This window comes from Ambystoma mexicanum, chromosome 10, assembly GCF_040938575.1.
Source record: "Ambystoma mexicanum isolate Mex_15411 chromosome 10, UKY_AmexF1_1, whole genome shotgun sequence".
NCBI lineage: Eukaryota > Metazoa > Chordata > Amphibia > Caudata > Ambystomatidae > Ambystoma > Ambystoma mexicanum.
In genome coordinates, this window is record NC_090932.1 from 64623838 (window position 1) to 64648243 (window position 24406).

The window sequence follows — 24406 nt, forward strand, 5'->3', positions numbered from 1 at the left end:
GTTTCATCTGGCAACCCAGGGATAATGGCAGAAGGAAAGTTGGTAGTTATCCTTTTGAATGGGCACATTTGCTTTAGGGCACATTTCCTGGTCTCCTTGTACACATATTATCTTTACTAGGGAAGCTCCCTCCAACCTGACCTGATCAGGGGTTATCAGGTCTGCCTGAACTGTTGTTTGTTTACTACCTGAATTTTCAGACGCTTGTGCTGGGATGCCATGCACCAACGTGGTTCTTGGCACTTGCTCCAAGGTATTTCTGCTTATAATGTCTTTAGGTCTCCTGGCCTTGTATACAACGTCCCACTCATTTTGTCTTTCCCTTTGTCAGCCTCTGGGGTTGTACTTCAATGTTTTTACTAGGCTTCACATGTAAATTGCATAATGGTTTTAATGTGCTTTGAAGATGAATTGCTCTCAATTCAATAGTTACTTGTGTTGCTTAAGGTTTAAGTTTCATTCTGGAAAGAAAACACTCTTGTGTACTCGAAATGCAATCTTGTTCTTGAAGTTCAAATATAAGTTTGAAATAAACCATTGTAAGTTAAATATAAGTTTGTTTTCTGCCCATTATTCAAAATGCACTTTGGTAGTTAAATGTAGGTTTGCTTCCAGTTCGGTATTCAAAATGCACTTTTGTGCTTAAATATAAGTTGGCTTTCATTCCAGAATTCAAAATGCATGGACCCGCACTTACTTGCGGTCTGTTCTGGAGCTCCCCGGGGGATGCGTGCCCTTCCGACACTCATCAGCAGTTTGCTCCTTCTCCTGGCGGCTCCGCTTCTGGAGCTGAGAAACACAACCGCCGCAAGCCCTGCTGCCTGCCGGATACTTCTTGCTCCGCTACTCCTTCCAGTTTGCTGGGGACGCGGATGGCGTCCTCTGTGATCCTGGTCTGCCGGTATCCCGATTTGGTGTTCAGTCCCACCACGGCTGCTCTCATGAAGAGCAGGCCCCCTGCTGGTCTCTGCCACACTGGCCTCTCTGCTTCTCACGCTTCTGGGGCTTCTCCCTCACTTTATGTATCTGCAGCTTTCTAACAGGCTGCAGTTGTGCCTGGTGAATTTAGCTCTGCCTGACCATAGTTAGGAAGACATGCCTGACCTTCCCAATGCTCAGGATGCGACTTCCTCATCCCAGTAACTAAATGGTGAAAATGTGTGGTGTTCATTCCTCTTAGTCTCATCTTCCTCATCACAGCAATGTCATATGTTACATTAGGGAAAGTGAGGGAAACAGGTTTACAATAGCCCATAAAGGTTGGGTTAGGATTAGTTTGTTTGTAGGTAGTAAGGGGGCAAACCATGTCTCTCCCAAGGACATCTAACCTTTTCTTACCCTCTTTCTAGGCTTTTGATATTTGTCTTTTCTCCTAATTTTATATTCATCAGTGGTAATGGGATAACAGTAACCCACAAATGTCGCTGGGACTAGGGTTTTCTCATGTAGTGGAAAGGGACAATACTGTGTCTTATCTGAGTACATTTCCTTCCCTTTCTCCAAGAACCCTCCACCCAGGTTATCCTCCCTCACTTGTCCACCTCCAGGGTCAGGATCCAAAAGCGATGGCCTTTCCCTGGCCACCTGTGAAGAGGATATGGGGGCGTGAGAGGGCGAGATGTGAGAACACCCTCAGGTTTCTCACATGTACCATGAACTACCCAAATGAGTCTGGCCTCTAGGGACCATTGGCCACTTCGCCAGCCCAGACCCGGTATCTTCATGCTCCCTTTTATGAACCTGTTTCTGTAATTAACATATCTCTGTGTCCTTAGACAGGGTGACGGGACTATTGAGCTTGCTTCATCCACATCCATCCCCCTCCTGTATCACTGGCAGTTCTCAATTAGGACCATGTGCTCTCATTGGGGAAGGATGGATGTGAATGCACAAGGTGCCGAATACCAAGAACAACTCAAAGGGGTCTTTGAAATGGGGACCATAGGCCACATGGCCACCCCAGACCCGGTTTCTCCATACTCCCCTTTGAAGACCCTGCCCCTGCAATCGAGGTATTTATGCGACCATTCACGAGGTACTGAGCTATTCCGCTGGCTTCATCCTTATACACCCCCACGCTTATAAAAGGCAATTCTCACTTGGGACCCTGCATTCTATGTGCTCACATTCTTCTTTGAAATGTGACGTCACCAATCATTCACCTTCATCAATCTTTACACAAACCCAAATACGGCTTTGAAACTATACTACATCACGCCCCTAAAACAAACAAAAAAACAATCAACAAAATTTAGGGAAGTCCCTCCACGTGACAAATTCACATACACACCCACTTTTCAAAGTGTTTATAAACTGATTCAAATACTTAGCAAGAAAACATCTCTGCAGTCTACTATGGATATCATCATCGTACCACTTGCTATCTTTGTTGCCGAATCGCCTTGTCAATTTTGCCTATTACAGGCAATTGGACTCTGGGTTATTACAGCATTCTCGTTTTCAGTTTGGTACATTTAAACTGCATTTTACTCAATTTTCTCCAAATTTCATTTTCATATATTTCAATGACCACAATTATCAACCTTTATATGTATAATTATATCTTGAATTCCTACATAACATGATAGGGTCTTTTTTAAATATCTAATGTTTTGTCATCCCTGTTTTCTTTAGGTGGCACAATGGATAATTCATGTATCAGTGATACGTTCCTTTGTGTGACTGACCGTTCCCATAAAAAGTGGTGGCTAGCCTGGCGGGTCAGACTAGCTCACAGGGCAGTTACTAAACTCTAAAGCGCTTTGTCTTTTCAAGGTTTTTATTGGTGAATTGATCACTGTCATACTTAAAAGATGTTTATATTTTTAAATGTTTTTACTAGATCTTCCTAAGCATAAAACAATGCCTACATGTATTGCTTTTGGGTGCCCTAATATCAGCCCTCATAAAACTCATGGTAACGTTCTACATATTTTCTCCAAGGGTATGTCCTTGATACGAACATGGTTGGCCATTTGTGAATTTCCAGTATCCAAGATTGACAACAGACCGAAGGATGCCTTGTAGGATGTGAGGGGCAATCAATGTCGTGTCTGCACCATGAACTTTATCGGGCGATACGTACAAACCATCAAAGTTCACTAAAAAGTATTGCCCCACACTCACACAAGGATGCATTCCTGTCTCTCCTCTTGCTCGATATTAATCGAAGCTGATAAATCACGTTTTGGGTTCCATCTAACATTAGCTGTGTTACCCTCTTACAGGCCCTAAATTCCATGGAGGAGCTGCAGTGGAATATTAAGGTCTTGCATGGCCTTCCACAACTTAGACATTGGCACAGTATGAAAGGCACATTTTAATTCGATAAGGTGGCATACAGGCACATCTTCCTCAAATGCACGTGGGATTACTAATGTTGTTCTGTCCGCACACCTAATATTCTAGCTGGAAAAGCATGACACTGGCATATATGTTACCCACGGCATCAAGGAGTGAAATAGGCCTATATTTCTCAGGATGTTCACATCCACCTTTTTTGTATAGCAAAATGATTATGGCCTTTGTCCATGAAGCCAGTGTCAGAATTATCAAGGTTCTCCTCTATTTCTTGCGTATCACTTTCTCCAACCACCCCCTCCTCCTCAACTTCTTCTTCTGACGAACTCCCTTGACGTTGATCCTTCTTTCTTCGGTCTCTTCTTTTCTTTCTGAAGAGGTATGGTCTACCCCGGAGCGAAGCCACAATGATGCCTTCGTAAAGGAGGCAGCAAAGGACCCGTCCCGAGAGAGCCCTTAGAGAGGAAAAAGCCAAATCAGCAGAAAAAAACTCTTGTGGAGTGCGGAAAGCAGTCTCTGGTAACCGGTGGGTATGCAGGTAAGTGTCTTCTTTAGCGGTTGGAAGCGTGGGTGGATTCAACCTCCTGATCAGTTTGAAAAGTTATTTACAGGTAGTTTGGATCGAAGGAAAACTCCAATTTCTCCAAAGCGGAAGAATGCAGGGCACCGTGAAGTCCGGAGCCGCAGGAAAGCAGAAAGCCGGAAGGCAAAGAAAGGAAAATGAAGGAAACCAGTAAAACGAAGAACCAGACCGAAGTAGGAAAAGGGGAGGAAAGCGAAGACCGCAGAGGAAAGCAGAGACAAAAGGAAGGAAAAGAAAAGGTACGGGCGAAACCAAAAAAGGCTGCGGGCAAAACCCCGAAGGTCAAGAGAGCCAAGCAACAGAAGAGTAGAAGGAAATACAGGAAGAACAGGGCAGAGAGCAAACACAAGCATGGAAACCCAGAAGTAAAAGCGATAGGGTTGCAACGCGAAGCGTCGCGGAAAGGGCCGTGGTTAAAAGGTAAACGAAACAAACACAGACAAACAGCTAGAATGCTGCACCAGGAAGTGAGAGACAGAAATGGCATCACTCAATGGTGGAGAAACTGCTAAGTACTCCATAGTCTCCATGAAGGCAGGCGCCCTACGCGCGTGATATCCAGAGTCATGCCCGATTCGACAACTTCAATAAATTAGCGATGCAAAACTGGTACCCAAATATCAGGGGCGCTCTTAAATAGGTCGACTGCGACTATGTCAGGTCCAGGGGCCTTGCCCGATTTCTACAGCTCCATTGCCTTCCATATCTCCAACAATGTGAATCTTAAAATAGGAGTGACCCCCAATCGGCTGTAATTATGGGGCTCCTCAAATTGATTACTAAAATCCTCGGGAGGAATAGAGGTTAGTGAAGTGTCAGACCCACTCATTTTCAGAGATGCAGCAAGGCATCATTATTATTAAATGTGCATTTTTATTAAATGATTCAATATTTTTTAAACTTGTATAAATACATGAACATGGAAAACATTTTGTGGCTTTACTATTTAGGGTAAATCATTACAAAGTATATTAATCATAAAAAAAGCATTAATGTGGGAGTTATTTTATTGCTTTAAACTGTAATTCTTTATTTTCCGATGTGGACAAGGAGAAAATGCACATACATGACAAGGACTAGTATTCTTTACCTATGTATATGAATCTCTCCACCTACCTATATCCATCTGTGGATCGGCATCTCCATGTATCCCTAATTCGCCCTATATCAATCTCTCTACCTACATTCATCTCTATGTCGACACGCATATTTATATTCATCTGTGTTTTTTCTTCACAGTGTATTTATATATCTCTTTATTTTGTTGCTTGTCTAAATGCTGCATGTGGAAGGCATGCCTCATGTCTACCTAGTTGTCTATGCATATATCTATCTACCTAAATACATACCAAGGTATGTGTTTATCTACTTCTATCCCAATTTCCCACTGGCCGGCCTGCCTTGGCCCTGTGCCTCCACCTACAAGAGATGCAAAAAATCTTGGGGTCTTCGACTCCATTCTCTCCTTCACTTCTCACATCTCCAACATCTCCAAAAAGTCTCATTACCAGCTGCACCTCCTCAGAGGTATTGTACCTGTTCTCACTTTCCCCCAAATGGTCAACATCTCCAGAGCCGTGGTTCTGTCCAGGCTAGTCTACTGCAACCACCTCTTTCTCAATCTTCCTACTTCTACTCTCCGTCTGCTGCAACTCATTCAGAACAAAATTGTGAGATGTATCCTTGGCCTCAATTAGTCAAAGCATAGTAAACATCTTATTGAATTCTAATTGTTAGTATAGTACACGTTTCAATTGGGTTTTAAAAAAGTTAGTCTTTATTAATTTTACCCTAATTCAATTGACAATGAAAACAAATAATAATATATTTGGATTGTAAAAGTGGCTGATCGATTGTAAAACCAAAACACTCCTTTGTGTGCATGTTGCCTTGTTTGCTAAAATAATAAACATTAAACTTGCTTCGATTTAGAATGTATTGAGAATGTGCATATTTATAGTAATAATTAAACAAAATATTATGTGATTTTGAAGAGTACAAATATGTTTGTATTTTTCCTGTATAGCATACTATTGTAATAGGAACATATGATTATTCGATTCTGTGTTAAAGTCTAAATCAAAACCTAGCCTGCCCTTGAACATCTGAGCACACAATACAGAAACGCTTTGTAATTTGTCCCTGAATCTCAATTATTAAAAATTGCAAGGATGAAATGTATCAAGTAACATCAAGGAAAAGATAAGACGCAATTGAAAGCAACTGAATGGACAAAAATCCATTTGCTATTAGTAAGAGCTGGTGAACGCAGACAAGCTTCATTTCACATTGATAAAATGGAAAGTGTTCAAATCATGTAAACAAAATGTATGGTATTACAATAATATTCATACACTGTGTTACTTATTTTGCCATTAGGCACTAAAATATATTTTCCATTTCTCAAATTTACATAGTTGAATCATCGAAATGTGTGTATGTCATGACAACCAACTGCCCATCGATGGGTTCTTCAACCAGAATTAGAATTTTGCCATCACGAACAGAACAAGTTTAGTTTAGTTTAGTTTATTATTTGTATAGCGCCGCCTGGCCCTAGGGCATCCAGGCGCTTGCGATGAATACAACAAGAATAATACAACAGAAATGTACAAACCGATTACATATTTACAAATTTACAGTCTTGGTGCATGCTAGTAAGGTAGGGCTAGGCAGTTTACGTTTCTTTGGATAGAAGCCAAATTTTGGTGTTGTGTCTAAATCTGTGAAAGGAAGGTTCTGATCTCAGCTCGAGTGGAAGTGAATTCCAAAGTTTGGAGGCAAGCACGGGGAAGCTGGAGCCAACTGCTTTTTGGAGCTTAAATCTTGGGATATTTAAGCAATGTGTTTGAGCTGATCTGGTAGGGCGCGCTGGGGTGTGGTGATTGAGATTGTCGGATAGGTATCTGGGTGCTTGGTTAGCTAGGCATTTGTGTGTGAGTGAGATGGTTTTATATTCAATTCTTTGTGGTATGGATAGCCAATGGCAGGTGCGTCTGGCGTCCGAAATGTGTTCATGTTTGGGTATGTTCAGGGCTGCTCGCAAGGCGTTGTTTTGTATGACTTGTAGTTTGTTGATGTTTTTCTGACTGGTTCCTAAGTATAACGCATTGCAGTAGTCAACTTTGGAAAGGACTAGCGCTCTGGCTAAGGTGATGCAGTTGGATGGTGAGAGGTAAGGTCTGCTGGCATTGATGAGTTTACAGGTGTAAGCAGTGGCTGATGATATGGAATTGATCTGTCTTGTCAGTGTGAGGGAGGAGTCGAGGTAGATTCCTAGGGTTTTGACGCTGTTAGAGACGATGATGTTATTGCCGTCTATAGTGAATGCTTGATAGAGTTTGTCGAGTTTATTAAGTCTGGGTTGGGAACCTAGGAGAAGAAGTTCGGTCTTGTCGTCATTGAGGCATAGGCCATGCTTGGCCATCCATTCTTGGATAATGGAATAAATGTTGTTGAGAGCAGTGAGGTCGGTGGAGTAGTCGCCTGTTAAAGGGATCAGTATTTGGGTGTCATCTGCGTAGTTGGTGTAGATGACACCCAAGCGGTCCAATATGTCAAAGAGGGGTTTCGTGAACACATTATATAGAGTGGGGGAGACGCAGGAGCCCTGGGGGACACCGCAAGTGACTGGGGCTGGGATGGCAGAGGCTGTGGGTGCGTAGACTCTCATGGATCTGTTGTTAAGGAAGGAATGGATCCATGCGTTGGCGTTATCTGAAAATTTGGCTGCTGAGGATAGATGTTTGCAGAGGATGTCGTGGTTGACCAGGTCGAAGGCGGCCGATAAGTCAAGAAGGAGAAGGATAGCTAGTTTACCATTGTCTTTAATGTTGTCCATCTGTATCTTAAGGTCAATCAGGGCGGTCTCAGTGCCGTGTTTGGGGCGGAATCCTGATTGTCTGAGTCCTAGTAAGTTATTTTTCTCAAGGTGGTTCTGTATCTGAAGATAGGCAGCTCTGTCGAGGATTTTTAGTAGGAAGGGTACGGTCGTAATGGGTCTGTAGTTGGTGGGGACATTAGGGTCAAGGGTGGGCTTCTTAAGTAAAGGAAGAACCCAGGAGTCCTTGAGGTTGTTGGGCACTATGTTGGAGGTGAAAGATGAGTTGATGAGGGAAGTGATGAAGGGAGCAAGTTGTTTGGCTGCATCTTTAATGACTGGGGCTGGGCAGGTATCGCCTTGGCATTTGGACGGTTTAAGAGAGTAGATTATTTCTTCAACCTCTTTGATGGTTATGGTGGAAAACTCAAAGAGGTTATTGTCATCATTTTGGGGGGTGGTGTGGGTGTGTGTAGAGGGGGTGATGTTATCAGTGAGGGTGAGGCTTTCTTTCTTTGTCAGGATTTTGGCTTGTAGTGTGGCAATTTTGCCTAGGAGTGCTTCCTGGATGCTCGTGCACCAGTGGATGTCTTTGTTACAAGTGTCTGGAGTGGGGGAGGGTGATTCGAGTTCTCTCAGGATATTGAATAGCTCTTTGGTATTAGATTTGGCGTTGCTGATTCTTTCATTGTACATGTTTTTTTTAGACTGTATGATGGCTGATTTATAGATGTTCGATGCCAGTGCGTAAGATGTCTTATTAATAGTGGATGGTGATTGTTTCCATGCTAATTCAGCTTGTCTTTTGGATTTGCGGAGTGTTTTTAGTTTGGGGGTGAACCAAGAATTGAGGTGTGCTCGTGGTTTGGCTTTCCGAAGCTTGAGTGGTGCTATGGTGTTTATGGCCTTAAGGATAGTTGTGTTGTATAACTCTACTAGTTCAGTAGGGTTGGTCATGGTGGGTGAGAAGTCGATGATGGGTTGGAGTAACGGGAGGAGTTTCTCTAGTGTGATATTTTTGTTGTTTCTTGTGAGTGTGGGTGGGGCATTGGAGGAAGGCCCTGGTGTTTGAGTGCCTTTGTTGATGGTGAAGGTAATAAGGTGGTGATCAGTCCAAGCGCATGGAGTGTTGGAAAGGATGGTAGTGTTGCAGTTGAGGTCAGCTATCCAGTCAAGGATGCGGCCTTTGTTGTGTGTGGGTTGTGTGATATGGTGGGTGAGTCCTAATTCTGAAATTGTGTTGGCGACAGTGTGAGCTTTGTCATCTTTCTCATCATTGAGACCTAGATTAAAGTCTCCTAGGATGAGTAGTCGAGAATTAGGTTTGATATTGTCAGAGAGTAAAAGGGCTATGTCGTCATTAAAGGATAGTATAGGGCCTGGCGGTCTGTAAATGAGGTGGATGGTGATAGTGCTTGTGTGCGTTGTGTGTAGTTTGAGGGTGAGTAGTTCCGCTGATGGCAGTGATTGGTTTTGTATGTGTCTTATGTTGATGGAGCTTTTTGCAATAATGGCTACTCCACCACCTTTAGCTGTTTGTCTGTCTGCACGGTAGATGGTATAGTCATTGGGTATAGCAAGTGATAGAGAGGGGCCAGACGCTGGGTGGAGCCAGGTCTCTGTAATAGCTATGAAGTCGAGATCATTGAAGGAAATAATGTCGGCTATGTCTAGGGCATGGGCGACTACAGATCTTGCATTGATGAGTGCACCTTTGATGGTTTCGGTGGTGATGCGTGATTTTTTGATGTGGGTGCGGGGGGAGGGTGCGTTCAGGCCGTGTGATATCTGGTCTGACGGAAGTGTAGGGCGTGTGCAGGAAGGGGCAGATTTGGTTAAGGTTATATTTTGTTTGTTGCCTAGATTGAGGAAGGATACGGGTGTGTGTGTTCTGGATCTGAGTCGGGTGAGTCTCGATAAGCCTGAGCAGGGATAGGATTTGCTGGTAGTGAGGTTCGTGATAGTGGATTGGCCGATGGGAGTAGTTTGTGATGCTTCTTGGGGGCTGGAGGTGTCTGCTGTGCGATGAGAGTTGATGGAGGAGGTAGGTTGGAAGGGGTTGATGTTGGGTAGGAAGGGGGTGGGGCAGGGTATGGGATAATGTCTGGGGCAGGCTAGTCTGCTGAGGCCATTGGGGTGTAAGCGAAAGTGTGGCCCTGTACAAGGGGTGTCATGGGGGACCAGGCAGAATGGGAACATAATGAGGAAGGTCCAGGTTATCATATCTGAATTTAGAGGGAACTGGCGCACAAAATCATCAGAGAGAAGCTAGTACGCAATGTAAGTGCACAATGGTGCTGCAGTGAGGGTACTGACGCAGAGAATCAGAGAAATGCTAGTACACAGTGCTAATACACAGTTCTAATACACAGTGCTAATACACAGTGTGCTCTAAGCGACCATGAGGCACTACACTATGTCACAGTGGTCTCTAAGCGACCACTGAATAAGTATATTCTGGGATGATCAACTTAGCAATGTATGCCCCTTTGTGATGCCCGTCATCCCAACCAACATGCCAGGGTTTACTAAATGAAGACATGTGGATATCAACGGTTTCTTTTCGATGTGCAACAAAATGTGTTTTTCTACTCGCCAGAGAGCTGTGTGCTTCGATAGAAAAAAGACGATGGACTTCGATGAATGGAATCAGAAACATTGCATGAAATGTGACAATCAACCAAAATTTCAACTACGTCTAGTAGTAAACATTGTTTTCTTCCACTGATTGTGTCCGCCCAAGGTTTTAATGTTTCATTGGAACTATCCACATTTTTCTGTTGAATTAAGAAATATAATGACTTGGTAAATTCCCCACTATGAGTATTTATTGAAAAGTGTAAGATGTTTTCTTCTTTTTTGAGAAAAGAAAGTAACCTTTTGCTGTGTGTATGTGTGTGCGTGTGTGTTGATCTTCTGGGTTTTGCATTAGTTAACATGATGACGTTGTTGATGACAGGCTATGTTTGGTTGCACTGTGCACTAACATCTTCATAAGAGGTGTAGCATATCGGTTTGACATGTCGATGTCAACTTGAGGAGCGCGTGATCTGATTTACTGCCGCATTGGATCAACGGTTAAGATTATCACAAGATGGTGCTTTTCGACCTGTGAGTTTCACATGTGTAAATGTCAGAAAATTGAAGGTAAGATGCTTTGGAAAAGAAATTAAGATCGATCGATATATGCTCAAAAATGCATGCCCTATCCATTGGGCCAATAACATTTGTGAGAGAACTTCCCCTTTAGTAGCGCAGAAGATGCAACCCACTCTTCTAGTTGACCTCATGGTGAGAAGGAATACATTTTCAAATAATCACACTCTCTGGTCCTCATATAGTCACACACTCAATGAAAAGTGCAGTCTTCAGCATCTCTCTGAGTAAAAGAGAGTTAGAGTGGTTAAGGGGTGGGCTTATGGTGTTCCATCATGCTGGTTCCTCCAATGCTAGGGCTTTGCCTCCATGATTTTGTCTTTGAATTTATTTTTGCTGAATTCTAAATTACAAGTGTGTACTGCATATGTAAATGTGTACAATATGCACTGGTATCTTATTACCATACCTGTACATAGAACCTATTTATTAAAAATACAGCGAGCCATCAACACTGCAATATGAAATGGAATTGGAAGCCACCTTCAAACACCGCTCAATGGCATTCAGGCTACGACCCCCACCAATGAACAGCTTTGCACCAATACCCGTAGGTATTTATTTTTTTTTAATAGTGAAACATAGCAAACATAGCAACAAAGCCGGTTTCCTGCTTTCTGAAATGTCTTAAATTAATTCACTTTTCACTTGGGTTACGTATTGTACCAAAAGCTTTTAATACCCCCTATGTCAAACAACCTCTAAAAAACACCACTGGAGTCCCATAAGACCTCTCCTATTGTCTTCCTATCTCAAGCATACCACATCCTGACGAAATTCGAGAGAGCTACCTATACAGCCAAATCCTGGAGCATGTAGAGTCTAATAACTAACTAGATTGCTGACTGGTCAGTTTCAGACCTATGAGAGGCACCAAATCGGTTCTAGTTTCCATTTGGGACAACCTCAAAATCACAGTGGATGATGACATCACCTTGGGACTTGTACACCACAGCAGCTCAGCGCCTTTAACCCTGTTAACCCATGAACACTAATGGTAAGGCTTGAAGAAACCTGATTCCATAACACAACTATAGAATGGATGGGATTGGCCAAACAGAAAGCTGAAATCCCATGGCCCATTACTTGTGAAGTGCCCTAAGGATGAAGTCACGTGTGCTCCTCTTCAATATCTATAGGACCCCCTTTGATTAAGATCATAACATCTATGCAGGTGACACACAAATCATCCACAAAATGACAGAAGATGGACTCTAGCACCACCGGCAGTAAACTGCACAACTCAAATAAATAAATGGATGATGGCGACCTACCTAAAACTCTTCCTACACAAAGGGAAAATAATGATGGTCTCACCTCATGCTGGTCATGCAACATCTCTCCCATGGCCTTTGAAAAGGGATCATTGGCCTCTAAAGTGAATAAGAACCTAGCATAGTAATAGACAAGAGGCCATGCTGGAATCCAAAGTCAACACAATGGTCAAAAAGTGCTACAACCATCTCCTCTCTATCTGCTGGATTATGCTCAACTCCTTCTTCGCACAGAGAGCGCTGGCTGTCATCTCCCTGATTATTTCAAGAATCGGCTATGCTAACAGCATTTACAAAGGTACGACAACCCCACAAAAAACTTCAACGGATCCAAAACACAACAGCTAGACTACCACTGAGACTCAACAGGAGGGAACACATAACACAAGCTCTCAGAGAAGTCTGCTGACTACCAGTCCAAAGTTGTATCCAGTTTAAGGGCACCTGGATCTCCCACAGAGCACTTGAAGGTCAATTAGCAGAATTCCTCCCAAACAAAATCTCACTCTACAAAACAACCAGAAATACAAGATTGAGAAACAACATATTATTAGAAACCAGAAGATTTTGCAGAGAAAGACTCAGAGGCTCGCATGTTCCACTATGTTGGCCAAACACTAAAACATGCTGCAATAGGAAATTTGCATCCAAAAGGACTACCTGAAATTCATGAAGAGTCTCAAAGCCTGGCTCTAGAAAGCTTATCAGACAGAAAGTGTAACCTACACCCATCAAGCAGCAGGAACAACACTTCTCAATAGTTTAACTTTCACATGCAGGCACCATCTATGGGAATCCCATTCCGGCACCTGACTGTCTCCCTAGAACACAAAGCACAGCAGTCAGGAAATAAGAATGACTAGAAGACATCACATCAAGACCCCGCTAAAATCCAACGACAACACCATCCCTGCCTCCTTTAATATCAAAATCTCAATACAGGACATCTTCAAGCATGAATCCCTAAAGCCAAGCACTTCTCAACTATATGCAGCCGACAGCAAGACCAATCATGTAAAAGCCCTCCAGACACCTCAAGCTTACCCCCCTTTGACTCACCATTAATTTCTCTCCACCTTACACACCACACAACCAGCCACTCACACACAGCTTTTAAAAAAACACACTCTCGCTACACTTTGAACATCAAAAACGTACACAACTAACTATAACTGAAATACTCAACTCATGGCCAACCCACGCCCACGCTATAGGCAGGAGGCCACCCCTTCAGACACAAAGCCTTCAATGCCCTCTACAGTTTACACATAGGACACTTTCAAGAATGTCGTGCTATGGGTACTTCTGATCTGCAGTCTCAACACAAACCACTGAAATCTCACTTTTCCCTCTCCTTCCAACTAAGGTCTCGGGAGGATAGTTCAGGGGCGAGCGATTGCCTTGGAAGCAAGACGACACGGAGCAACACAGGTCCGATCCCCAGGTCCGCGCTAAGAAACCTCTGGGTATTAAGCGCGTTATAAATAACCTATCATATCATACCATAACCAAACCCACCCACTCTCTTCCAGATCTAACGGAGAATATGGAGATCACGCAAAGGGCCATAGTGCATGGTACAAATCCTAACATGACATACAATGGGCATGTGTGTTCCAAGGGGCGTGTCAACCACTGACTAGTAGAAGGGATTCTAAATTCTGTTGAACCCCCACTCACTTTAAAGGTACATGACTATTCACAAAGGTTTTCAAATTCATTCACCACACCTATCTACACATCCAACATACATAAATTATGTAGACAGTTAATGTTCTATGTAAAGTGTATTTGGGAACCTTGGTGAACAAGTAACCTGGAACACGACGAGAGGAGCTACAGAATACTCTAGTCCAAATGTGCAATGTAAACTAATTGAGAAGAATTGTAACTTGATTCCAGTTGCCTTTAAAGCTTTGTGAATACTGGAAAAGACTGACACCCACTCACCATTATTTCTGTATTGTATAAAGCAGATGTCTTTCCTTTACTTTTTCATTGGCAGATATGCGTGGGCTCTGGATTTATCAACTAGACAATAATGCACCAGTCAACTACCGGCTTAAGTGCCAGGAATGGTACAAGGACCAGCCGGCGCCCACATCCTGGAACCTCAACCTCTTGCCCTGCCCGTGTTCCATGCAGCAAGGACAGCTTGATGCCCGCTTCCGAAAGACAAAGGCAGGTATGTGTCAAAGGTTTGCATTGGAACCATGCAACACAAACATGTGCATTGATTGAATGGGTCAAGAACTATTTATAAGCAAAATTGTATATCCATGATTTCACCTTGAATGTAAGGTTTGATGAGTCCAATGAAAATAGCCTACTATAATAGATAAAACACATACAAGACACACTGCATCAACGATTGCGAAAGTGTGCACCAGTGCACAGTTCACCAAGGTATGACTATAAAGTGTACAGGCACAAAGCATAACGTAGGGTACAGAAACAAAACAGCACTTAGTGCACATTGTCACCACACAGACCCACCATATGCCACTTACTGAGACACAACTCAAGAAACAGAACAATATGTAGCAGACACATGCAGCCACAATGGGCAGTGGTAACTACAGATTAAACATCATGGACTGTACGGAAACATACAACATGCAGAGTGCACTGCAGCTAGAAAAGTCTATGCCATTTGCTTATGCGAATTCATGTGTCTTTTTGAAATTGTGTTCCTTCCAAATTTTGGATTTGCTTTTTTTAATGATTTTGGTTCTGTTTAAGTGAGCAGTTTCTTTCCCACAAATCCTCCTTGACCTCCAGTCCCTCTTTTAATTTACCATTTCCTTTGCCCATGCATGTTTTTCGGCCCCTTTCAAATTGGTTTTTGCAATCTTGTTCCGAAATCCAGGACTTTTCGCTCATTTTCAAGTAGCTTTACTCTACAGAGTGTACACAAACACAGCAACATGCAGTGTACACCACCAGTAAACGAACCATTGGCACCTTCAGAAACACTGTACCAACCTCTGTGTATGTTGATGTGAACTTGTTACACGAGAGAGAGAGAGAGAGAAGGAGAGAGAGAAAGGGAAGAAGAAAGAGAAAGAGAGAGATAGAGAGAGAGAGAGAGGGAGAAAGAGAGTGGAAAGAGAGAGAGAGAAGGAGAACGCGAGAGAGAAGGAGAGAGAGAGAGAAGGAGAGAGGGAGAGAGAGAGGAGAGAGAGAGAGAGAGAGGGAGAAAGAGAGAAAGTTGGAGTTAGAGAAAGAGAGAGAAGGAGAAGGAGAAAAAGAGAGAGAAGGAGAAAGAGAGAGAGGGAGAGAAGGAGAAAGCGAGAGAGAAGGAGAGAGAGAGAGAGAAAGTAGAGAGAGAAGGAGAGAAAGGAGAGAGAGAGAGGGAGAAAGAGACAGAGAGAGAGAGAAGAGAGAGAGAGAGAGAGAGATTCATGTGAAATTGAGAAGCCAGAAAACACAATAAGTGTGAGACCTGAAATAAAAGAGAAGAGTAAGTGCAATTGAATGTCACTACCTAGGTCCTTTGCTGAGACTTCTGAGAGATGTGGGTCATTTATTCATCTCAGCATCTTTGTAATATAGTGGAAGAGAAAGATATAGGGCAGTGCCATCCTGGATAGTGCAGAACTTCTAAGAGAGTGCACTTTTATTTATTTATTTAGAATTTATATAGCGCAAAACCACTGACTCTAAGGCTGAAGGGCGCTGACAAAATACAGAAACAAATAAAGAGATATCCAGACGGGATGTATAGAGCCAGAAGAAAGAAACCAGGACCATGATGGTATTAGTTAAATAAATAGGTTTTGAGACCCTTTCTAAATACTCTGCTAGAGCTTTCAGCTCAGAGTTTCAATGGAAGGTTGTTCCAGGCAGTGGGGGCAGCAGAGTAAAAGGCTCCGACCTTAGTCTGAGAAAGTCTGCAGTTAGGGACAATAAGCTGAAAGAGATCATTAGATCTGAGGCTGTAGTTGCTAGTTCTAGGCTTCAGTTCCTCATTGAGGTAAATAGGACCAAAATTGTTCATACAGTTGAAGGATATAGACAGGAGACTAAAGAGAATACGATCCTTAATAGGACGCCAATAAAGCTCCCTTCTTGACTGGGAAATATGATCTGATCTCTTTTTGTCCATAACGACCCTAACAGCGTTATTCTGTACTACCTGCAATCTGTTTACTTCACATTTTGGAAGACCAATCAGGAGGCTATTACAGTAGTCAATCCTTGATCTAATCAGAGCTCGGGCCAGCGTTTCTCTGCTGGTTTGTGAGAGAAAGGGTCGTGTGTGGGAGAGTAGTTTAATATAATACGAGGAAGAGGAGACCAGATTACTAACCTGCGCTTTCATATTCAGGTTACAGTCCAGACAGATCCCCAACCTGGAGACGTACTCATTAGAGGAACGGGGCACCTCGCCAGAGATGTGACTCCAATCCTGGCTCCTGCCTTGCATGGCCCATGTACAATGGATGAAATTGTGATGCTGAAGCAAACTTCATGGAGGTAGAGAGTGGAAGAGTGTAACCTCCCAAGAAAGCCCACACCACTGTTCTGAAGCTCCCACGGTCTGGTGGGCATCCAGCTCACCTTCTCCTCCTCTCCCTCCAATCAGTGTCATAATGGTTGCCTGCCTTACACAGAAATACACCGTAAGATGCACACTACTGCTCAATGATTTGATGGCAGGTGCAGATGCATGATACTATACAGAGTACATAAACCAAACACCATGCAGTGCCCACACCCATCAGCAATAGTGTGTCATCCGATGTGCAGCATAACATAGAGTGTACAGAAGCATGATTACACACAAGGTACACCACTCTTAGACACGATTATGGTATCTACTGATGATTAGTACTCGGCGGGGGCGTGGCCTAGTCCTCCAGCCAATGAGTAGACCCATTCAACAATTCCACCGCTCCGAGTCTCCTCAGTGCTGCAGGCCACCATCTTCCCCCGACGGTTGCTCAGGTAAATGCTTCCCTGTTCCCTGCAGCCTCTCCTGCGAACATCTCCCCCTTTTACACATATCTGCCCCCTTCTAATTCCCTCCCCACTTACCTTGTGCTTCTTGGTCCCTCGCTGGTACTGGGCACAACCCCTCAGCTGTGCGGATGGCCGGTATGGATAGGGAGACTATGCATAGTTACTTGTACCCGTTCCATGGCAGCCATTTAAACAAATAATAAAATAAGTTGTGAAACGTTAACTGTAACTGTGGGTCTTGGAGCATTACCAGAAGTGGTAATACGCCCCCCCCACCTCCACCCCCACCCTCCCAGCTGGGGGCTTATTGCTTAGATAACACACTTAAGGGTACAGATACAGAAAACCGTACAATGCATGCCACCACTATGCAAGACTATGACACTTGCGGAAACCTTGCAGATGCAAAACCGAGACAAACCATCATGCAGTCTTCACCACCGTGCACCAACACTATGTTATGTATCAATGTACATTACTGCAACATATACTTAAATATAATGCATGCAATCACGCTTCAGTAATCTGTCACCAGCTCTTTGGACCTCACCACTACAATGACTTGCAGACAGATTTCAGGTTGCAGCCTGCTGTTCACCAACAACGAGCAAATACCCACACTGCCCACAAAGCACATGCATGCAGTGGGAGCTCCCAGCAAGCCATCTCTTTAGCTGCGGGACCACTAAGTGACAACCTCTGCCTTACATCAAGGTCCAGTAACATAGCACTGCATGCTACACCGTTAAACAAGGCTTTGGCTCTTATAATTCTACACTACCATACAGTACAGAGATTTCTCACTGCTTAACTCCAAACCTCAGATACAAAACAAACATCTTGAAGGCTGCCCTGAACAAACAACTGGGGATTCAAGTCCTAACTCTGACATACTCCACCAAAGGGGTCAAGGAGAGCCATGCCTGCCAGGCCTACCATGCCTACTAGTTTCAAGACTAGCTTGCAATGTGTATGTCGCTTGAAGTTAAAATGTTTGGCAGAACGCTGGAAACATCTGCAGTGAAGTGCTGAAGAGCTGTTCCCGTGTTCAATGTGTGTTGTAGTTTGTAAGTGTCTAGTAGACTCCAGTTTGGGAAACGTCATGCTTTTTATAAATACTCACACATGTATTTTGATACCCTAATGTAGGGGTCTGCAACCTTTGTCTTTCAAGATTTTTCGGACTACAGCTCCCATTAGCCCTAACCAGCATAGTCAATGGTGAGGAATCATGGGAATTGTAGTCCAAAACATCAGGAGAGTCACAGGTTGGAGGTCCCTGCAAAAAGGTTAGGTTGAGAGGGGTGCTAAAGTCAGTTTAGGAAATTCTGACCTAGATCACTTTACAACTGTATATTACATGATTCAAGAAAAGCACTGCTACCCACAGGGCTAGCTTTGTTGAAAGAGCATTCGGGAATTATGCAGGCATATTTTATAAAGCGGAAGACATACACTGCCACCCACAGGGCTAGCTTTGTCGAATGAGCATTCGGGAATTATGCAGGCATATTTTATAAAGCGGAAGACATACACTGCCACCCACAGGGCTAGCTTTGTCGAATGAGCATTCGGGAATTATGCAGGCTAGCTTTCTTGAAAGAGCATTCGGGAATTATGCAGGCATATTTTATAAAGCGGAAGACATACACTGCCACCCACAGGGCTAGCTTTGTCGAATGAGCATTCGGGAATTATGCAGGCATATTTTATAAAGCGGAAGACATACACTGCCACCCACAGGGCTAGCTTTGTCGAATGAGCATTCGGGAATTATGCAGGCTAGCTTTCTTGAAAGAGCATTCGGGAATTATGCAGGCATATTTTATAAAGCGGAAGACATACACTGCCAACCTCAGGGCTAGCTTTGTCGAATGAGCATTCGGGAATTATGCAGGGTAGCTTTCTTGAAAGAGCATTCGGGAAATATGCAGGCATATTTTATAAAGCGGAAGACATACACTGCCACCCACTTGAGGGCAGCTGACAGGGGTTGGTATGACATTCGCATGATGCATCCCTGACTCCTAACAGTGTTATGGTATTTATTCTGTTTCCAGGACTTTCCAACACTGAACGTACCCTGCGCAGCTCATCCCCCAACAGAGTTGGTGCTGGCGTGCGATGTGTGTACACCCTAAAAGGCCAACTGCAGGGGGGCTATCAGGAAAAAGATTGGGTATTTTCCCTAAGCTCCTCATCTGCGTATGGTAAGTATGGCTTCTTTTGGTAAGCACTTTATTAATTTGTAAAAAAGAAAAGTGCCAGGGCCAAACAAAAATATTTTGTATAGCAAGGTTTGCCATGATGAGGTGGCAGCTCGCCACCCACTACTGCCACTACTCATGGCGGCTCGCCAAAGTGTCAACATATTTGGGGTCACAACTGCAGCTTCCAGGGGGTAATTGCTGTTGATGGATACAATCCCTGTAGCAGATGCTCTATTTACAGATACTAATTAACATAACATAACATACTAATTGTGTGTGGAAATGAGACAGCAGATTTGTATTTGTATTTTATTGTATTTTATATAGCGCTTTTTACCAAAGCCCTTCACAGAGAACAGTCAGCAGTACATTAAAATCAGCAATAGAAGGTGGTGTTCAAAATCAACCAGTAACAATCAAACAGATGACTGACGTAAATGAGTTTGTAAGGAAGAGCGAAACAGAGAATAGGGGGTAATGGAGCAGAGAGAAAGACGAAGGAGGTTCCAGTGAAGGGGGGCAAGAAGCTGAAAAGATCGAAAGCGGGCATTGCGCCCATCTCATGATCATGTTCCGCTGATTTTGATTTGATTTTGATTTTAAGTATTTATAGCGTGCTCAGGACGGACTAGACCATATAAAGGCGCAGTTGGATCTCCGGAAAGGTAATGCCACCGATGTAGTAAAGGGAAACAAACCACCAGATGAATCATCCTGCCACTATTTAAATAGGAAGAGACTGACACGCCCTAATCTCCAAAGGTAAATTGTTCCAAAGTTTGACTCTCTAGGTGCTACGTGGAACATGCGGTCAAGCTACCCACAGAAAATAACACGTACATGCGTTCTTCCTATAGTAAAATAATGACCAATTGCAAACAAAATCAACATTGAATTGATGAACTGTCAGCACGGGTGGTACACACTTATCATAGAGGTTTCCACAAAGAACAGGCACTTTTACTTGGCAGTGTCCTTTTGCCTGAGCATATCGCTGAAATGTAGGTGATGGCTAGTGACTGTGATGCTGTCTTCTCTGTGCCCCGTGCCCCTCTCCCCCGCTAATGGCACTGGCAAATGTCCAGCACCGACTCTAGTCATGTGCTAGCAAGCCGGCAGCCTGGCACACACCTGACTACCAGAGCACCCCATGCTGGCTGCACACCAGAAGAGAGATAGGCAGTGCCCAGCTTAATAAGGCCCTGCATTTTCATGCTCAGTGTCTCTGCCGGCAGCAACACTGCACAGTCATGCATGCCATGTGCCATTCATACAACTGACAGTGGCACTTATGCATACTCGTTAGTTATCCCCGGTACTGCACCTGCCTCGCTGCGACCCACACGACATGCCCTAGCCAACCCTCCTGCTGCTTATTAAAATAACCGAGCAGCGCCAATGTCATGCAGAGTGAGTGGAGCAGTGTGTGGGAATGACCGACAAGCACGCCCACCTCTGTCACCTTGTAGATCCTTACTCCTGACAATGGGTAACTTGCACAGCAGCACCAGTGTGTCTCATCAGGTTCATCACTAGCAATGAGCTGTCCCAAGCTGAAGAGACATTTGGACCGGGCAAAAGGCCTTGTTGCTGGTAGGGTGACCTACACTGACTGACCGATAAAATAATAAAGGCGCCAAAACTGAGAATAGGTTATGCCGCTTTTGTAACAAGATGATAGAGACATTGGGCCTCATTACGACCCTGGCGGTCCGGGAACTACGCTACTGGAAAGCATGCTGGTACTGTAGTCCCCAGACCACCACACTACAATCTGTGCTCGCGGGTGCTTATCAGCCAGGTGGGCAGTGCGGCACCCGCGAGTACAGCACGTCGGATGCACCGGCACCATTCCCATGGGGCTGAATGGGGATGGGGAGTCCCTTATTGCCGGCACCCATAAAATGGGCAATTACAGAGTCCGCCGAACTCGGCATGACCCGGTTCTTGCCCATTTGCGGGTGCTGGTAAAAATGCAACTCCGGCGGCAGCCATGCCGGTTTTGCTGGCAGGGCTACCGCCGGAGTTGCAATGAGGCCCATTGAAACACTTAATTATAGAATGTAATGAATTGGTTATGGTACGAAAGAGAAAAGTGAGGGCGTTTGTACATTCTGAGGAAAGGTTACACACTAACGACTTCTGCTGTAGAGTTTTAGTAGGCAATTCTACATCTGTGTCATTAGCAGTATTAACGATCCTGAAAGAAATCGGTATTAACAGTGATAACGTTTTAGAATAATTACACTATTTAGAACAGGTTTTTATTGAAAAAGGTTTTAAATATTAGTGTTTTATCTTAATGTGTGTATTTACGATTAATGCATTGTTTTAAGTGTCAAATTTTTCATTTTACGTTATCAAAATGAATTGAAATATAAGAAAAGTATTGTTGGTTTCGATATGAAAGGTTTTGTTGAACCAAATCACATAATAAAAAAGTATTAAAAACAAAAAAGTTAAGTTGTCAAAACAACACATCATAATCAAACTGAGTCCAGACAATAAGTGCCGGGGCTCAGATGTAAGTGCCAGGGCCGAGCAATGGCAAACACGCCACAAATGAAGCACTGCTCCTGGTGGCAATAGACTCATGTTATTCTGTAATGGGATTAGGATTTGTGCAGCTGTCTGCAACATGAGCTCCCACTGCACATCATTCAAAGAAGCACACTATCACGATTTATCGTAATAGTTGCCTTAGAATCAGCAAGCACAATTATATGAACGTTTGTTAAAAAGTGTGCAGCTGCCACCCTACACCTGGGCAGTCTGAATTTGGATTATGCAGAGTCCTTAATTAATCTAGGTGTAGAGTCCAATCAGCATATGTCTCAAAGGAGAACAAAGAGATGTTACAAATGAAAGCTATGAAAACAACATGCTCTCCATTAACTCCATCAATGAAAGCAGACAAGCAAGGTTGTCCAACTCCAGGCCTCGATGGCCGGAAACCTGATGGGTTTTCAGGATATCCCTCATTAATATTCATGAGCGAAAATGTGCACACATTTAGAATCATTGTATGCAAATTTATCTCATGAAAATTAATGAGGGGTATCCTGAAAATCCGACATGGATCCGGCCATCAAGGCCTCGAGTTGGACAACCCTGGGAGAGTCGAGTGCTGATAGGTGATAAGTGGCTCACGCATATTGACGGCACCCTATGGTGACCAACAATGTGTATAACAGATATATGCTTAAAGAATATGTGCATTCAGAACTTAATTGAACAGTTTACATACTAATACTTGTAGTTTTCCTTGTTTGTCTGTCAATATTAAACTTGCAGGAGACCGATGTCTCCTTCCAATATGCAGTCAAGCCTTGCACTGGGAAAGCTCTAGACACAAACGTAGTATTTGTGAGTAAACAACCAAATGGTAAAACGTGTTGGCTTACAAGTAGACTGGAGCTTGGAAAAATACGATCTGGTGGAAAAAGTCAAATGGGATGCCCAATTATATGTTTGGAAAAGGAATGCAATGATGCTCACTACTACATTTTTGCCAGAAGAATAGATACAATTGGTATGCCATGATTTTAACAAATTAAAATTATCGAACATTTTCACCTGAACATTTTGGCCGAAAAAAATACAGAATGTTTTAAAATATGCATATGGGGTGGGATAAGTTGTTAAAACGGGTGGGTAGGGGGTTGGAGTGGGATTATAAACAAAGGGAAACAGGGGGTGTAGGTGGGACCCCCAAATAAAAAAAATAAAAACAATTGGATATTTTGGAGTAAAAATGTTTAGTTAAAACAGTTTTCGTAAAATGTTTTATTCAATAAAATCACATGTAATCAATAAAACTATCTGATGTTTGCCAACATACAGCCTTATAGTAACATGGATATGTTGGCTAATTTGGGGGTGGAGATGTGTAAGAGAGTGCAAATACATTGCAATTCACTTGTGGTCTCTTGAATATACGATGCAGCTGAAAAATGTATTGTACTTTTAGCTTGTGGTCTACCTTGAAGACACAGTTTAGCCCTATAAGTAGGACCAGAAAGATCATAGTTACACTTAAGATGGTGATTGAAGCTGGAAATTGACAATTGTTATGTGGACTAGGGTAGAATGGGGGAGAATGCATAATTTGGTTATACTTGTCGGGGGCACTGGAAACTGGGGGTGGCGTATGGTTCAGAATATTTTGTGCAATGGAGTGTTTGTTACTCATAAACAGTCAGGGCGGCCCTGGACTGCTAAATTGCTGTTATATCTGTGTGTTTTGTTTTTCTTTTGGGTGTTTTGTGTGTATTTGTTTTGCTTGTGTTCTATGTCTTAGGTGGTTGTGCTACTTGCGATGGGATTTATTGTGTGAAGTATCTAATTTAGATCAGGATTCTAGATTATGGTTTTAGAGGCGAGGCTAGATAATTGGTTAATACCACTCACGGAAGGTGTGTTAAGAAGACTAGTAAATTGGGACATTTATAGAGATGTGTAGTTGTAGGAAACTAGCTTTTGACTTTGGATGAATGACTGAACTGACCATTGTGATATGGAATGTTAAAGGTCTTAATTAGTTGCAGAAGAGGATGAAGGTGATGGCAAGGATATGGAGAGCGAGAGCACACATAGACCTTTTAGAAGATATGCACTTGACTAATGAGACAGGACATTTTGGACTGGTTTAAGATGCCCGCGTGAATTGTCAAATTGCTTCTCAACAAGGTCAAGAGGGGTTAGCATCCTGTTTAGGAAAGGTATGAATATCATGGTTGATAGGGTATTTATCAATGGTGAAGGCCAAATGGTTTTAGTGGATTTGAATTATAGTGGAAAGGTCCTGACTGTGGGATGTGTATGGTCCTTGATCACCGGGTAAGGTGTTTTTTGAGGTAATGATGCAGTTACCGTGTGATATGTTTTGAGAGTCCCTACTTTTGGTGGCTGATTTTAACTGTGTTATTGACCATATAATGGATTGTACTGGCCAATGCAGATACACAAATTTAAGAGTGTGGAGGGAATTTAGTCTTTTCTTCAGAGATTTCACTTAGTGGATGTATGATGGCTTTAAATCCATCCATGAAGGAATACACATCCTACTCAACAGTACATGATTGATTCTCAAGACTAC

At 43.2% G+C, this 24406-nt stretch overlaps 1 protein-coding gene across 1 annotated transcript in view; it reads left to right on the plus strand.

Moving 5' to 3' along the window:
- LOC138492812 (mucin-4-like) overlaps positions 1-24406 on the plus strand; it is a 223544-nt gene that overhangs the window by 42170 nt on the left and 156968 nt on the right. The window contains exons 9-10 of the mRNA XM_069620165.1: positions 14139-14318; positions 19159-19308. Coding sequence (XP_069476266.1) covers positions 14139-14318; positions 19159-19308 — 330 coding nt within the window. The remainder of the gene's footprint in view (positions 1-14138; positions 14319-19158; positions 19309-24406) is intronic.